Genomic DNA, 19,024 nt, shown 5'->3' with positions numbered 1-19,024 from the left:
CCCAACACAGTAAAAAAATGATATAATTACCTCTATGTAAGTCACTTTAAAGTGAAAAGTGACCATAGGGTGTTGAAGTACTTTCTCTCTCAGCCCAACTTGTCTCCTAAGCAGAGAAGGTGGTTGGCAACTTTTTAATCATATGATTTTGAGATAGCATATACGGCTGGAAAAGGCAATGTAGTGGCGGACGCGCTCTCTAGGATGTGGGCATATAATGTATCTATCGTCTCCACTATATATAAAGATTGGATAAATGACATACAAGAGGAATGTATGATGGAGGTACATGCTGTCACAATAATGCAGAAATTACAGCAAGGGGTAAATGAAGAATATCCAAATTTTAAATGGCATAATAGACTTTTATGGTACAAGGGAAAGGTCTACTTGATCCCTCAAAGCAACTTTAGATTGAAAGTCTTTCAAGAAATGCATTTTTTGCCCTTGGTTGATCATCTTGGTTTCTTTAAGACTTTTGACAAAGTGTACAAGAGTTTCTATTGGAAAGGCCTATGGTGGGATGTGAAGGAGTATGTCTCTCATTGTTTGAAATGTCAACAAAATAAAGATTCATCTTTATTACCAGCCGGTCTCCTTAAGCCCTTGTCTATCCCACAAAGAAAATGGACCGATATTTCAATGGACTTCATTATGGGCCTCCCTATCACAAGGCACGGTTGGAATAGCATTTTTATTGTGGTGGACAGACTTACCAAATCAGTCCATTTTATTCCAATCAAGACACAATTTTCAGCAAAGCAAGTAGCTGACCAATTCATGGAACAAGTGCTCAAGCTACATGGTATGCCTTTGAGGATAGTGTCGGATAGAGACACTAGATTCATGGGAAATTTTTGGAAGGGTTTGTTTATTTCCATGGGCACTACTCTCGCCCCAAGTACCGCTTACCACCCTCAAACCGATGGTTAAACCGGAATGGTTAATTGATGGGTGGAAGTATACTTAAGACATTATTGTCATGACACGCAATCATCTTGGGATAATTGGCTGCACCTTGCTGAATTTTGCTACAACAATACATATCATATGAGCATTGGGATGGCTCCTTTTGAAGCACTCTATGGATACAAGGTTCAAATTCCTTCAGCCATGTTTCATGAAGATGTGAATCCACAAGCGAAGGATGAGTTAGAAAGAATGGATATGCTTATGAAGCAATGTAAAGAAAACATACGAAAGGCACAAGATGTCATGAAGTCCTATGTTGATGATAGAAGGAGGTACATGGAGTTTGATATTGGGGATTGGGTCTTCTTGAAGGTGCCCAAGACTCATTATACATCCCTTAAGGGTGGAAATAACAAGTTGGCTCACAGATTTTATGGCCCATATTTGGTATTGGAAAAGATTGGAGAGCTTGCATATAAGCTCCAATTGCCTTCAACTACTCGCATATATGATGTTTTTCATGTATCACAATTGAAGAAGTATATTGGGCAGGATGTACAAGTTATTGAGGAGCTTCCACCACTTGATGAAGATGGGTTGATTGTCTATGAACTTGAGAAGATTATTGGGAAGCGTGAAAAAGTTCTTAGGAACTGAACTCTCACTGAATTTTTGATCAAATGGAAGGGGCTACCTATGGAAGAGTCCACTTGGCAACCCTCTTCTTATTTGGACACTTTTCCATGGCTTTTGCAAGATAAATGATGATAGTTTGTGCAGGGACAGCTTGCTATTTTAAAATACTGTTATTAATTAAATTGCCTTAATGACATCAAAAAGCGATCTTGATGGTATGGGATAATACCTTAGGTTGTGTACTTCATCTGTGCACCTCAAACACTGAATTTGGACACTCCAGTCAAAAGTTATGGCAATTTTACTAATGCAGCCCTGTTTGGACAGCAAGCAGTCACTTCACTGTTTTGGGTTTATTGTGATGTTTTTTCTCACAAAGTGCTTCCACATGCTTATGGATTTTCATGGATATAATTTGCTTCATTAACAACTTGCCTACTACTTCATTATCTTCAGTTTTGAGGACAAAACATCTCTAGGAGAGGATGATTTGTAATGAAGCAAATTATTAACATGAGAGTTGAAGCCTATTCTAATTATAAACCTTGTAAATACTCAACCAAGAGAGATGAGAGATTTAGGGTTTAGTATAAAAAGGCAAGAAGTGCTAATGTAGCATCATTCTTTGGCATTATCACAATTTTATCCTTCTTGTCTTTTCAACTTCTTGTACTTGGTTTGCAGCTCATGGCTACATTGTGCTATGGTAATAGAAGATGTTCCATGGCAAGCCATGCTTGTAACTTAGCTTGATAAATTTCTTGTTGTCTGTAGCTTAGAATAATTTGATTTTCTGTTCATTTCCATTGTTAGATTAGTCTTTCTTTACAGAGTGTTTGATCCTTAATAGACTCTTTTGCTTGCTTATACCTTTTTCAGCCTGTGGGTCCTCTCCCCTTTTGTTGTGCAGAGGTATGGGGAAGGTGCTGACGATGAACTTGCATTTGAAGAGAATGGAGATTACACAAGAGATATAGGTTATTTGGGTATTGGGAACTACAACGATCCTCCAGGGAACAGGACCAATTTTCTTAACAACATTTGGTACCAGGAAGAGGAGGTGTTTTCTGTCAGAGGAACTCCTGAGGTCAGACAACGCTATTTTTGGGTGCCAGCTGACAAGTCTTACTACACCATCGCAACACGGATTGTTGATGAGGTCCGTTGCTGATTTTTCCAGGGCTTTTCCTGAGTTGCTTCAAATAATTTACAATTCTCTCCTATGTTAGACAGATCAGGTTCTGCATGAACAATCCTCAAGCAGAACCTCCAATTTCATGTAGTTTCTCAGCAGTTCACAACTTGTGCAACTATTAGTTAGAAGTGTATTAATATATTGTAGGGGAGTTGAATTAGGCAGGCATTACATCTAAGACCCACATGTCCAGTGATTGATATGGAGGAGATTTGATTTGGAGGTGGATGGAGTATAGTATCCTTGTCTGGCATCAGATGTCACATTGTGATGAGTGTGAACATTTGTGTCAATGTGACCGACTCTACTATTGTCATAAGCACAAATCTTCATTCTCTTTGCTTGTCAATGTGACCAGCTCTATCTGAGCCTTGTCTGTCAATGTGACCGACACTGTTCATGCTTAAGTGGTGGCATTTCAAGATTTAGGATATGGTACACACTCACAGTTGATGTGTTAAGTATACCGAAAGGTTCCGCTTTGGTGTAGAATGATGCTCGATTTAAAATCACAGATGCTGCATGTTTGGCTTCACGATATTGGCCCAATGGGAAAGTTACAAGCAAATGATGCAGGAAAACGATCCTGAGGGGACATAGAAGCTGGGTGCATGTTTCTTCAGCATGCCACATACATCTGCTGGAATTGATTTAAACATCTGCTTGTGTGACTCGGCATCTTTTCTATGGAGAATAATTCCCCATACACAGTAAACTGAATTTACAGCAGATGAAAAGAATCATGTTGTCAAAACAACTCTTTGTCATTTTCATGGGTTAGCAACCCGACTTCACCTAGCTTCAATATATGCATCTTCAAGCTATTGTTGCATTTTTAATGCTTCATTTAAGTGATTCATTGCAGGCAGGCCTTCTGGACTAGTGCACAAGCAGCACTTGGCATCGTGCCATCTATGCTTTCACATAAATTAAAGGTCAGCAGCCTGCTGCCTTACTTATTGCTTTGCTTAGTCTTTGGGTTTAAAGTTGAGTTTCCACATGGTTTGGACTTTAGAGAAAGTCAGCTGAGATGCAATGAGATGATCCACGAAGTGGGGATGGCACAAGCTCTCTTTGTAGGTAACTTATCCAGCGAAGACCACTCTTGGAACGGACCCATGGCAGCAACAGCCAATGGATGGGGTTGAATTTGTTGGGAAGGTATCTACAACTCCAGAAGCAACTAGCATGTAACACTACAGAAGTAACCAACCTTTGGTCACGGAAATGGATGGGGTTGAGGTTGCTACCAGAATCTTAGGGTAGTCCTGTTTTTTCTTGGAGCACAGAAGATACCAAAGGCATCTTGCAGTTTGTCTGTCATCAAAACTCCAGAAGTTCTCTGTGATTGTCCTTGGACGGTGCAATCCACACAGCAATCACAAATGAACAGATCGGGGTGGGAGGCGTCAGGCTTGAAATGCTGTTCATTAAGCACATCTACAGAGTTAGCAATTTTTACAGTTTTACAGGAAGCCTGAAGTAGGTATCTGTTCTTTGCACTGGTAGGGTAGCTAATGAAGCTGAGTCAATAATATCAGCCATGGGGTACCAGACTCTTTACTGTGGATTAACATATCAGGGCAGATAAGTCCTTTCTAAAAGACAAATTTTCATCTTGGATGTGTCTGTATTCTGTAGAAAGATCATAATGTTTGAGAGATTTACATATAAGGAGTTCTGTGCTGCTGAAAGATCACATATTTGGATGGTATTCTTCAGGCTTAAGCTGTGTCCATGTTTGTTTGTATGCTGAGATTAGGGCAGTAGTGTAATGACGTTTATGAGAGCAGTCTGGTATAGACAACTGACAGCACAGTAACCTCTTCAAATTTTACAATTAATAAGGAGAACCTGTCAAGCATTTTGCCGGTTTGTTTCAGGACTGAACTGGTCACTCATTTGGGTACTGTTTTCTGTTGCAGGGTCTGGACTTACAATACTGCACCAATGAGACCACCTGCCTTTCAACTCAACCTAAGGTGGTGACTGTAGCAAGGGGAGTCTCGTCCAATTTTTTCCTGGATAATGCCGCCTATCGATCTTTCTTGCACGAGACCTTTGATGTATCACCTGTGGACATGGAAACAGCAGCAGTTGCCCTTGTAAGTATTGAAATCCAGAAACCTACACAAAAAAGCATGACAAGAAAATCAGCACTTCATTAAAGCAACGACAATTAAAACAAAAAGGGCAGGAATTTTGGGGCCTTAGTGTAATGTAGGAAAAAGAAAACCTACCCCCCCGAAAAAACACACAAGTGATTGTTTTTGTAATCAATTAATCGACTGGATAGGGGTTTACAAGTATCTATACAAAATAGCATAACAGCCAGAAATTAATTGTAATGTCATGAATCTGTACAGTTTACAAACCATAATCATAAGAAAGAGGTGGAAGAGTAGTCTCACTTTTACCATTAAGGAAGCAATGGCTTCCATTATGTATTGGTTTCTAACCAGGCAAATCTGGCCAAGCATCACGCCAAACTGTAATCGTCAACAATAATTAAAATGAGGAATAGTTGGCTGATGGATGGAACTCATAAAAGGAGGATAAACATTATTTTTAAGCTTAATATGCCAAAAGCAGCTGGGGCAGAAGGCAAATTATATGCAGGTTCTACAATGTAAGAATGACAGTTGAATCAAGATAGGCTTAGTGTAAGTGCAAGCAAACGTAGAATTGAAAAAGCATCAGGTAAGGTTAACTTAAGTTCTTCCTAACTGGAATCATCTGAAAGATTACTTTGTTATTATACAAGAATTCTTGTATCACCCATGCAAACTGCAAAGCCAGCACAAAGTTAGGTTCATTGCATTGTTTTAGTCCTGGTTTAGGGCATAATATCTTATGTTGGCCAAAGAAAACACACTAGAATGAAAATCATGCCATTGGTAGAAATTATTGTATCGCTCATGTAGAGTGCAAAGCCACCACCCAATTGGGTTCATTGCACTGTTTTAGTCCTGGGTTGGGGCAGAATACCTTATGTCCTCCAAAGAAACCATACTAGAATGCAAATCACGCCATTGATAGAAACACTGGTGAAAATATTTTTCTTGGACGCTGGTCTAGAATGGCATATGTTCTGGTGATAGAGGCAGACATGTAAAACCCACATAGGAATGCGGCTGACCAGTTGATCGATTGACTGACCAAGTGAACGACTGAGCTGATGATACAGGCTGACATGAAAAAGCCTCGAAGGAATCGGACTGACCAATGCAGTGATTGACTGACCGATTGATCAATCGATTGATTGATGGATTGACTGACCGATTGATGATTGTTTGATTGATGGAAGGCTGTGTCGATGATGGTGTGCAGACGTGCCTCACAAACAACGTGTCGTTCATAGCGTTCCGAGCCTTATCCGATCTGGCGGGCGGTGGGCCTGACGAGTCCAACGAAGCTACCATATTCTCGAGCCTGGCAGCCATCAATGGCATCATCGTATTGCGCCAATTCCTCTCCCTTCTCTCGTCGTCGTCGTCGTCTTCCATGACAACAGTCTCATCCACCATCAAACAATCCATCCTCTAACTCTCTCGGTTTAACGAGGGAAAACCATAATTCAAATGCCCCAACGTTCCCTTCCCATTTTGGAAGGCAAAACTCCTTTTGCTTTTCATGAGGGAAAACCATCATTCAAGCCCCCCCAAAAGAATCCTTTTAAACTTTGAATAATTACCTGTGCGATGTGGTGTCTCTTGAATCCAAGCTTTCACATCACAAGAACTACAAAAGTTGTTTTAATGCAAAGAAAAATGTACACTAATTGATTGGCAAAATATATACATCTCTTGGTGGAAAACAATTAGGCAAAGGATTTAATTTGTATGCTTCCTAGCTTACAAGATTGTGGTGTCATACCTACCTAGTACTAACAAAAGCTTCACTAATATTGGATCAGCTGCAAAACATGGCTAGATTTGCCCCAAACAATATGACATTCTCGTAGCTCCAAATCTTTTGAATCACATAAGTCTTGTTAGTCAATGGAACCTTCAACATTTTTTTTTCTAATCGTCCTTTATTCCAAGCAAAGCTTGCCTCCAACAAATAGAGCCATAAGAGCCATTGAATTCATAATATGCAATGGTCGCCATTAATCTTCAAAGCATGGCATTGTATCTAAAGGAAGGAGCAATAATCCTTGAATCTTTTAGGCCTTTTCTTCAAAGTCTTTAATGTAGCTCTTGGGCCCAAGCTTTTTCACTTTTGCATTTGTTTAAAACCTCAAATTGTAGAAGTTGGCCATTTTTGTTAGCGTTCTTGAGGGCTTACATTTTTTTTGACACCTTAGTAACCTTGACCAAAAACCATAATGGAGGTGGGCCAATTGTCCCTTCTTTTAGCTATCACCACCACCAACAACTCACATTTTGTGCCCTTGGTTGATATGTCCTTACAATGGCATCAACCTTCATGAGTAGCTTCTTACTAAAATCCCAAATATTGCTCCACCTTTGAATACCTTTGCAAGATGGCAGCCACTAAATGCATTTGGTGGCAATAAAAAGTGAGAAAAGTTCATTTGATGAAACGTTTAATATGCATGCTTTGCCTCTTCATTTCATCCCAAGGAAACAAAAACAGTTATATTGAAAAACTATTGCATACATAAATGTGATATCTTGGTGTTTTATGAATTGCAGGACCTACTTGAGAATGGAATATTTCATGCTAAAACACAACAATTCAAGGGTGTCAAGGATAAAACATTTCATGGTTACCTTGCTTTGCAATAAAGCTTGTGAGAGAGTTTGGGCTTAGCTAATGTCTTAGTAAAATTAGCCTCAAAAGACATCACTTTAAATTGATATGCCATGATTTGTGATGAGTCCCCCCTTATTACCATACTACATGCATAAATTGATTTAAAAAATCATTTAAAAGACTTTTTCACATTCAAAAGGATATCATTAAATGGGGATGTTCACAAATTGAACTGAAAAAGGGTTTGCTTTATTTATGGTAAATTTGCAAATAAGGGTTTTCAAATTAGGCAAACACAATTGGTTAGGAGTCCGAGTCACTATTTGTGCTATCCTCAAAAGCTATAGACTTTGTACTACTTTTCTTTTTGGACTTGTGAGTGCCTATAAATAAATATTATTGTACTACTTTTCTTACTCAAATGTTTAGTCCCTTTGCTTTGGCTTAACATGTCATCTTCTCAAATATTGAGATAGAGGTGTTAATACTAAAAACACGAGGTTTTAAAAAATTTAGTGTATTTTCAAATCAAAGATGTCAAATCATAGGTATGGACAATATATGTACAAGACTCTAAGAAATGAAATTTCTCTTTGTGCAAGTCCAATCATTGTAGCATTGAAGGAACTAAAGTAAAGCAAGACATAGAAGATTAAATTGAGGCCATGAATGGGTTATTTTTCCTTTTTTAATACAACTATAGCTTAATAATGCATAAATTCTCATTGTCCCATCATTGGTAAAGCAAAATTTTGGTGGAACCAATAGTGCATATGGATGATTTTAGTGGTTGATAGTTGCTAGTTGGTTAAAAATTTAATATGTTTTCAATTTATGCTTGAAAATTGAGCAGGTTGAGTTATAGCTTTGAGATTTTAAATTTGCCCACATCTCAATGGTATAAGAAGACTATAAAGTCACCTTTCACGTCTTATGCAAAAGAAAAATTTAAGGATATAAATCCAATTCGCCCTAATATCTATAAGCCCTAATAGATGTGGAGACATTTGCCATATAATATTGTACTTAGAGATTTATATAAATATTGATTAGTTAGTCATGTGTGACTAGACATATTCTAATGTTTCGAGACCAAATCACATTTATGTTAACATAAATGTAGCTCTATTGAGAAAAAGATAAGTGAGAGTTTAGTATTCTTATAGCAATCACCTTTGCAAGAGTAATTCAAATTAAGGAAAAATAGATATTTGAGGTTTGTATACATATTGTAAGCTAGTGTTGCACTCTAATTGAGTAATACATAGTCCATGGACTTTTCCTTGCTAAAAATTTGAGCTTTGATGCTCATGTACTTCGTGATTTACACTACTTCAATTAAAATATTTCTTTTCATTAACATGGTTGAAATTGTGTTTCATTCTATACTTTTCGTAGTTTAATATGGATGAATGTAAACTATTAAGATTTCAAAAACAAAAAAATTTAAGGTTTTATATTTTCATGTTTGATAGAAAGTATTCACCCAATCATGTATAGATTTTTTGGTTCAGAAAAAAAATCACCTCATATGCTAAAATCTAAATTGAAACTTCTATTGCATATTGACAATGTAAAACTATATATAGGTCCTTGAATTCATCCATGATAGTGTAAAGAAAATGATTTGATTGAAGCTCCTCAAAGTTGGGAATTGATTAAAGAAGTAATAAAAGGATGATACTTTTTCCCTTCATTTGAGTCGATCAAGCTCATTGAATCTTATAGTCTTTGCCAATATGACTTAACATTAAAAAAAACTTATTCAAAGTTGATAAGTCTTTGCAAGTACACACTCCTTAGATGATGAAATCCGTAGACATTGTAAGGCATATGCTCCTTAGATGATGCAACCCAATAGATTGTAAGGTTTATCAACCATTGAATATCCTTCTTGACACGTCTTGAGGCAATGAGTCCATATCATTGAAATATATTCTTAATAAATCTAAACCCCTAATGTGAGACATCTCAAGGAATAGCCAAAAATAGGAAGGATACCAAATAAGGGAGTAACTATGTTATTGATGGACGTCAAGCAAACCAAGCTACAACAAATGGGCATGCTTTTGTGTGTATCAAAAAACTGAGAAGTTTGGGCAATAAGTAGTATTTTTAGTGTACTAAGATGGGGGATATCTAAGAGTCTATTATCATAATTATCCTATAGGATAACAACTTAAAATGGAACAATTTAGAGAGAGTGATGCAAAGAGAGGAATTAGAGCCCATGGCAACTCAATGAGTGGAAAATCTAAAGAAGAAGTATCTACCTTGGAAGAAAGAATGAAGTAAATATATATTCATCTTATCATCAAAAGTAGGGGGAAAATTGGTCATGTTCAGTCACCCATATCTTGGTAACCTAAGGTAAAATTTTTGAATTGTAATTGATTATGTTTCTTATTTCTTTTTGTCTCCAAAGGTTGGCAAGAAGATTATAACCAAATGTTGAAATGATAAGGAAAATAACAACAAAATTGGCAGGTAGAAAATGAGATGTATCTACTGAACCCAAATGATAAATCAAATGAGGTTGGGTGAAGATATAAAACTAGCAAATTTCACAGTATAATTATTAGGATATTACAATTGTATCTTGGGTATTACATAGAAAACCATCTAAGTAATTGGATCCACCCATCCTTAGGATACAATCGTTGAGACCACCATCCACATGTTCTACACCATGCAATTAACATGCTTTAGTATTCTAAATAGATTATACCACCACACTCTTTTGACATCTAGAAACACCTCTCCTTTATTATCCTATTATAGAAGGTCCATTATACGTTTCTTAAGTAACACATAATTAATCGACCATTATAAAATAATTTTTTAATTAGAATTAAATTTCTTTATTTATGATATTCACAAGGATCTTGAATTTCACAAAGCCATTCCATCATAGTCCTTGCAAGGACTTGTGAGCCTCAAGGTCATTCCACCTTTTGTCTAGAAATCTTCTAGCCTTATCCAAGAAATGAAAATAAAAAAGTTCTACATCCCTATCATAGGCCATCAAGGTATTTACTTAGAGCCCTTTATGCTCCTTTGTCTAATGTGTTGAAGTAATAACATGTTTGACCTTTTTTTACCACTTAGCTCTTGGCTTTCAATACCACAAGCGATGTCCTTTTGGGCTTATTTCATTATTTCCAACATTCTCATTGGCCCTCAAAGCAAGGCCAACTATCAATGGCCTTTGCTAGTCTCATAGATTCAATAGCTATATATCCACTAAATCTTCTTATATTTTCACAAGTATAATCATCAAAGCACATAAAAGCCATGAATACAATCCTTTTCCATCGACAAACAACCTCAACTCTAATAATCCTTTCAACTTGGATAATATAACTATCTACGAAATGAATAACTCAAGCTTGACTATCATGGCTTGGTATCCGATTTGTATATTCAATAATGTCTTCTAGGTCTATCTTTGGAGTATCCTTAAATTCTCTAGAAGTGCATTCTCTAACCACCTTTATTGCTTTGTGAAGTCTTTTAGAGGTAATAATTTTGGATTAAATTTGGTAGAGCTTCGTGTGATCATGAAAAATAGAAAAAAAGCTAGGTGTATTTTGATAAAGCTTTTAATGATTATAGAAAAAAGGGAAAAAACTAGGTATATTTTAGATTTTTTTGTAATTACGAAAAAGAGAAAAAAGTTGAGAGGATTTTGGCAAAGCTTCCATATGATAGCTAGATAGAGGAGAGAAACCAAGAGAGAGATTCATATAGAAGACCTTAGAAGTTTAGGAGTCCTCATTTTCATTGTAAGAGGTAGAATCAAGACTACATTGTCGGAGGGGTTTTAGTTGAAAGGTTATATATATCCACTAGGAATTAGAGAGAGAAGGAAGTAGAGAATATAAGATAGAAGAGACAAAAAAGAATACGCAAGGGATTCACAAGATAAAGACAAAGCTCAATGAATCAAAGCACTTTGTATTGATAGAACCTGAGAAGATAAATAAAATCCTTGTCTGGGACTACTCGGAAGCAATCTCCAAGCATTAGGTCTCTTGAAGCTCCCTGGTAGACCAAAAACGTGTATTAAACATTAGCTTCTTCTTTGCTACTCAAACCACAAATTTGATGGTTTCGTTGGCTCTGAAAGGGAGGTAAAACCCCATGACACCTATCGAAATTCTCCCAAATTGCTCTTTCTTCTTCCAATTCGGAGTGCTGTTTGTTGCTTGAAAACTGCGATCGCATCACGCGCAAATTCGAAAGTCCCTCTTTGTGTACGAGATCTCCCAAAACTAGCTGAAAAGCCACTTGCTTTTTGCATGTCACCCTATTCTAGAAGTTTTCTACACTGCATTAATATATCATAATGGATAAAATGCACATAAGTTAGATACCAAAACTATGTTTTTGAATGGTAACTCATATGAGAAAATATATGTTTTTCAACCTTATGGTTATGCAAGTTGAAGGGTAAAGAAAACAAAGTATGTAGATTAAAAAAGGATTTGTATTGACTAAATCAAGCATCTCGTATTATAGAATTATGTTTATCATGACATTTTACAAAAAATCATTATTGCGGATTTTGTTCATTTTTTGCATAATCCATGACTTATCGTGTATGTACGATACTAGTTGTATTATTCTCGGTAGATAGATGGAAGGATACTAATGTGTGTTGTGGTGTGGTGAGTAGTAATTAGATGGAGTTAAGTGGAATTATTATTTTTAGAGTGCACAATTGAATGCATGGAATTTATGTGTTCCTCAGTGTGAAAAAATATTATTGGAAGCATTATATTTTATATGTGCCTATTAGCGCAAGGACTTTACTTGTACACATGAGTAATATATTTATTTTTGATATTTTTATTGGAGAATATAAAATACTATTTTTAAAAGGCCATTATAATAGAGTATCTTTTGATTTATTTGTATAAAAGTAAGTAATGCTAAGTGAGAAAAAGCAAGGAACAGAAAAATGATACTTTTAATGTATTTTGGGTAAAAAAGCTTATTCTAATATTATAAATACACGTATTGAGGAGGTGCTCGAGAGGAGATTGTACCCAATCTTGTGCTGTGGATGCTTTCTCTATTTCTCTTATCTTGTCCAATTTGTGCTCCTTTCAACTTTGGTTTAATAATTGGTTGTTTTATGGTGAAGGGCCTCAACATCTCGAGCTTGGTATGATAAGATACATCACACTTGATTGCACATTGGTTTCAAAATAGTCCCATTGAGAGCATATTATATGTTAGATATGACGGTAATATGCCTTTATCATTGTGGCTTATGTTGATAACATGTTGCTCATTGGTCCTAATGAGACACATATTGCTGATTTTAAGATTGAGTTGAATTCATCTTTTGACATGTTAGATTTGGGTCTATTGCATTATTATTTGGGCATTTGTTTTAATCAATGTGATGGAGGTATTACTTTGTATCAAATAAAGTATGTTGAGACATTATTGTAGAGATTTGGTCTTGAAGATTGCAAGCCTATTGCTATTTCTATGGAGGTAGGTTTAAAGTTCAGCCTTCATAATATTTGAGATAGTTTTGATGTCTTCCTTTATCAACATGTTGTTGAATGCTTGATTTATATACTCTCAAAACAAAGACAATGTATTGTCAAGAATGTTGGCTAGACATGCAATTTGTAGTCACACCAATGAGCAAGTTCATGCATAGCCCAAGCACTAAGCATTGATAGGCAATGAATCAAATCTTTCACTAGTTGAGTGTAGTTGGCACCTTGGGGCTATTTTATTTTAAGGGGGGATCATCATTGCTAGAACTTGCATGGTTTTTTAGATTCTTATTGGGTTGGTTGTTATGATATCCATGTATATCCATGAGTGGTTTTTGCGTCATGCTTGGTAGCTCATGTATATCATGGTTGAGCAAGAAGCAATCCACTATGGTAACTTCTAGTTATGAATTGGAGTACATGGTAGCTTCCATGACTATGATTGAGTGTGTCTAGCTTCTTGGTTGATTTGGGTGTTGGATAATCATTTGCCACCACTATCTTCATTGATAGTTAGAGCGGTTTGGTATTTGCATAGAATCCAATGTTCCATGTATGTATAAGCACATTGTATGTATAAAGCACATTGAGGTGCACTATCATTATGATAGGGAGAGACTCTCTGTAGAGGAGAGATCAGCTTGACCTATATGCCAATACGAAAAAACCTTGCAAATCATCTTAAAAAGCATTGCCATGTGAGAAGTTTGAAGATCTCAACAAAGCTTTGGGCTTACTTCCCTTTGTGGATTGATCTAGTTGATTGGGTATGGCACTTCTTGATACATGAGTGTTAGCTCTCATTTATTGTACCACTACGAAGAGGGATTTGTTACTATATTTTGGAAGTGATGTGTGTGAACACACTTAAGATCATTGAGGCACCTTTCTCCCTCATTGGGAAGTTTTTTTCCCTCATCCTTGTATATATGCCTATTCACTTTAGGGTATACTTAGTCTTGTAAATCTTCTCTATTAATACTCTCATCAACACACTTTTGAGTTGTGCCCTCTCAAGCTTCTTCTTCTCTAAGTTTTTCACTTGCAATCCTGCAACCCTAAATCTAATAAAGTCCATGTATACTATTAGCATTCAAATAATGTTGCTCATGTAATAGTGTTTGAGCGACTATTAAATGTTACCTCCTTTAGCTTGAGGTACATCATATTAGATGCCTAAATCAAGTATAAATAAAGAATAAATATTCTATTTCCCAAAGTAATGAGCTTCTAGATAAACTCCATGGAGCAAAAATCTTTGGAAAGATTGATTTGTTATCAAGGTACAAGTACAAAAAATAAAGGATGAAAATAATTTGAAGATAGCCTTTATTACTTGGCTATGGACATTATGAATCCTTATTATTGCCTTTTGGATTACATAATAGCTTGTTCACTTTGAATCCATTAATGCAGGACACATTCCAACCCTACTTAGATAACCTTTTACTAGTGTCCTTCAATGATATTTTAGTGTATTTTGAATTCCTTGAAGATCATGAATGCCAGATTAAGACAATCTTATATATTCTTTGCTATTTTTTGCATTGACCAAATTAAATATCTAGAGTACGTAATTTCGGTTGAAGGAATTTCCATTTAAGGTGGACATTTTAGATTTTTCGCCTTTAAGGTCGATCAAGGAGATTAGAAGATTCTTAGGACTTACAAGATGATACTTGATTTTCATAAAGATACTTATCTTATAGTAGCATCCCTAACCAATCTTCTCAAGCGACATATGTAATCATATGGCTAACTAATCATCATCAAATCATCAAGATGGCACCATTCCAATCCTTGTGTGACCAATAATACTTATCACCCCCTTAAATGTCTCAAATCCAAATGTCAAGATAAAGTTATGAAAAGATAAGCTAGAAGAAATAGATGAGCAAGTCAATCATATCTTCCAAGATATCAAGGTAGCTCAAGAAATATAGAAGGCTTACTTAGACTCTCAAAAGCCCAAGAGAGTGCTCAAAGAAGGTGATATGGTTTTCTAAAGGATAAGACCAAAAAAGAGTTTTAGATCATTAGGAAAGTGCAAGAAGCTTAATTCAAGGTATTCTAGACTATTTGAGATAACCAAATCACTATGAAAGCAAGGTTAGAATCAAGCTATCTCAACACATCAAGATCTGTAATGCATTTCATGTCATTCTATTAAGACCTTTGGTCACCAACCCTAACAATGTCTTGGATGATGAATTGATTGTAATACCAACTCACGGAGTTCTTGAAATGCAAACAAAAATGATATTAGTAGGTACTAGATAAAAGTTTCTTAAGATTTCATTTTTTCTGCCAAGTGTGATGGTCCCCGGCCCTCGGATACCTAAACAGTGCCCTCTCTTGACCTCGTCTAGGCTCCAGAGAAGCGCTAGACCCACTCCCCAACATTTCCATCTCAATACCTCAACATGTCATGGGACACCCCAACATGACACAGAACGCGACACAGATCATAACATGCTCACCAGTTTGCACAAGGGCCCATCTTGAGGGCAACAAGTCATATTCATAGCCAACGAGTATGTACAAGATAGCCGGAGGCACAACAAGGGACTTTGTCACGGGTGGAGGGTGGAGCTATCAACACGCTACAACACGACGCCAACCACATGGGTGAGGGAGCTACATACTTGATATGTACTCCTAAATAGGATGCCATAAGGGTAGAGAAAATCACCCTTATAACTTAGTAACCCACTCCCTATGAAGGGACTTGGAAGCCATTGGCCTCATTTTGATTGAAGTGCATGCTCTTAATATGTCTTTGTTGAGGCTCTTGTGGAGCTACTTCAACTATCTCTACTTTAGTTTCTTTGATCCAAGCTTTGAAGGTAAAGAACGAAATTTTCCTTCACTAAGGTTTTAAATGGGACCATTAGATTGATTAAGCCCAAGTTGCAATGATGCTTGGATCTATATATTGAAATTGGAAGTTCTTGGTTCTTATGTCATAGCTATGTCATCATGAGGGTATGCCACCTTGGAGTTCCTCTTGGTTAGGTGGATTTGAGATAGTAGGTCTCCCAAAGGTGTTAGAGCTAATGGGGGTTGACACTAGTGTAGCATTGGACAATCCAAGTGCACTCATGTCTCCCGCTATCTCTAGCTCTTGAAGCTTAGATTCTACTTCCTAACCAAGTGCTTAACTTTGCTCATCACTTCTAGTTGATGCTTTGGGTTAGGATACTCACCTATTTTGGCAAAAGTTTCCTTTTTAGTATTTGATGCAATGTGTACTAGAGGTGGCTACATTTTTATGGGGAGGAATGAATTCGTCACTTTTCAAAGTAACTTTGATTTCTACAACCTTATTCCTTCTCTTTGATATTTTATTTTTTTATCACACTACTTTATTAGTATTGAAGGGCTAGGTGTGTGTTACGAGGCCTTTCACACAAAAATGGAGCCACCTTGTCTCTGCAATTAACGTTGGACATTTTTTAATCTTTGCACTATAAACTATACCACATTTTGCAAATGATTCCTCTTTTGGTTAATGGACTAACTTCAATGTTCACAAAAATCATTTTTTCCAAGCAATATGAAAACCTTTGGATGTGTGGACTTGCAATTTCTTTTTGATACTTAAAGTTCAGAGCTTTACTGACTAAAATTTCAAGGTATTTTACATTAAAGCTCATAATTTAATTGTCAAATACCTTGTACTAAATAATTTTGCATTCTAAAAATTCAAGTTTGTAAGATAGAGTTGATTGCAAAATGAGGTGTTTTTATATTAAAATTTGCATTCTCAATGACAAACTGAGATCTAAGATAATTCACAGAGAGGTAATGAATCATGCAAGGTAGCTCTATTCATATTACAAAATGAGAGGCAACTACCTTGAAGCTATATTAAGAGCTTACTAGAAGCTTAGCTATTATCTCGATATTGGAGGACACATAATCCCCATGGACATGTTCTTATACAAAGTAAGGCATGCATATGTCCCAAAATTCCATCGTAGGATTCATCTTCAAACAAAAAAGCATCACCTACACAGGGAGATGTTATGTTAGCTTCAAAACAACTCTTTAAGCATCCCAAACATGAATACAAATAGAATGATAAAACTTAACTCCTTAAGTAGTAGATGAAGAAGTCAATTGGCAAGCAAGTTCACACCTACAAAACACATATTATAAAAGCTCAAATACAAGAAATAGTTACATAAATTAACTTTAAGATGACATGAAAGTAAATATAATAAAAGATGATCATAAAGAACCTTACAAGTTAAGGTTGGGAAGCACCATAGATAGCCTTGATGTTTTACAAATTTTCCATGCGACTTCAATGTCTCTAGTAAAGTCCATCTCTTATAGACCACCTCCCTCAATAGAAATCATGATTAAAGCTTCCATATGTGCTGTATCTAGCTAATGTCTTATGCCTTGATTAGGTTTTGAATGGAAAAGCCTCTCATAAATGCCAATACTAGAACACTACAACAATGCAATTTCACTAAGATTTAACAAGTTTTGATACTTCTCCCATAGCCCTGGATTGAAGCTTATTTGAGTCCAAGCATATTTTAAAGATAGGTTTTTCCAATTCAAGGAACCTTGGACTTTGAAAATATGAAATTCTCTCCTCAAGTTCATACCATCAACCACACCTTCGTATACATAACCATCAATTGTTTTAGGAGATGCATATCTACCTTACATGCATCTCATTAAGAATCATATCTACCTTACATGCATAATCACTTCCTCTCATTGCCTTACCTACACATAGATGCACTTGATGTGCAACACAATGGATTGTAGTAAGAAATGGAATACCTTTTTTTAACATAGCGCCAAGGTTGTTTTCTTTACCCACTATTACTAATGCACCATTTGATCCAAAATTGACAATCTTTTGATACGTTAACTCTATGTTTTGCAAAAAATTCTAAGAGCAATGCATGCAATCCTTTTGCTATCTTGTCATATACTTCTAGTAAACCAAGAAAGGAAACATGTGGCTCATGTCTCTACATATAGCTAACATACACAATTATATGTAGAGTAGCTGAGATATCTATAGACTTGCCTACATATAGCCCAAAGAAAGAAGATTGCTTTATCTTGTCAATAATATCGTTTTTCATAGATTTAGTAATAAAAGACACAAAGATGGTTGTAGGCTTGTCATTGTTATACATGTATTCTAAAACATTTTCAGCACCACAACAATGCAACAATTCCAACTATGGAGCAAATTTCATAAAAGACATGTTATGCTTTTGCAAATGAAGTAAGCTACTCTAAATAGACATAGCACACTATCATCTGTATTGTCTTGTTGTTTTTGTAACCCATGTTTGAATGCCTTTTGATTGTGTCCTTGCACATAAGTTGAAACCTTATGTGCCTTGGAGTCTACATGTTGCTTTATTGCACTAAGTTGAATATTAATAGACCCAGTAGTACCATACTCACTTTTATACTTTTTGTGATTTCTGCATATGTTACAAAACACCCCAGTGATTGATCAAAATATGCCCACTCAAAGAGAATTGCCCAAGATTCATTCCATGTACGCCTTGCTTTTTTAATACAAGTCACCTCTTTCTCACCAAATTTTATGTTATGCACAAATTCACCTCCGAGGTACTACCATTACTTTGAACACTTAAATGCTTAGAGTTTTTTGCTTTCGTTGATGAAAAGCCTGGTATGGTTAAGAGACCCATTTGCCTTTGCTTATCTTTTTACTGAATATCTTTTCTTTTTCACAATTAAGCAAAAGAAATTTAAGATCGCTATCTTTCCTTCACAAGGGCTGGCACTTTAGCACTCCAGCTCCTTCAGTTGTTTTTAATTTTGATTGCTTGGTGTTTGATTCATTAGTTCATTCCCATTGCCTTTCATAATAGTGTCCTTAGGTTGTTGCAAAGTATTTTCCATATGGTCTTATTTGGATTGACTAAATTCCTATAGTTTTTACAAACTGAAGGTAGGTTAACAACTTGATCTTGACAAGTTGTGAGATGGACGAGGATTCCAAATTTGACCAAGCAATAGCCAAATTGAT

General features: G+C 36.1%; 1 protein-coding gene across 5 annotated transcripts in view; it reads left to right on the top strand.

Annotated features, from left to right (window-relative positions):
- LOC148029064 (bark storage protein A-like) overlaps positions 1-7,690 on the top strand; it is a 31,980-nt gene extending 24,290 nt beyond the window's left edge. The window contains exons 4-6 of one of the 5 annotated variants that reach the window (XM_087687818.1): positions 2,459-2,707; positions 4,669-4,848; positions 7,405-7,690. In XM_087687818.1, coding sequence (XP_087543944.1) covers positions 2,459-2,707; positions 4,669-4,848; positions 7,405-7,497 — 522 coding nt within the window. In that variant the 3' untranslated portion in view covers positions 7,498-7,690. Of the gene's footprint in view, positions 1-2,458; positions 2,708-4,668; positions 4,849-6,050; positions 6,876-7,404 lie in introns of those variants that run through there. The other 4 variants (XM_087687819.1, XM_087687817.1, XM_087687820.1 and 1 more) reach the window with 4 other exon arrangements.
- The last annotated feature ends 11,334 nt before the right edge of the window (positions 7,691-19,024 follow it).

The sequence above is a fragment of the Lygodium microphyllum genome, chromosome 11, assembly GCF_053477565.2.
Source record: "Lygodium microphyllum isolate KBCC chromosome 11, Lygodium_microphyllum_v1.1.10, whole genome shotgun sequence".
NCBI classification, from domain to species: domain Eukaryota; kingdom Viridiplantae; phylum Streptophyta; class Polypodiopsida; order Schizaeales; family Lygodiaceae; genus Lygodium; species Lygodium microphyllum.
The sequence above is the reverse complement of the archived record's forward strand: the minus strand, read 5'-3'. Positions and strand labels throughout refer to the sequence as shown.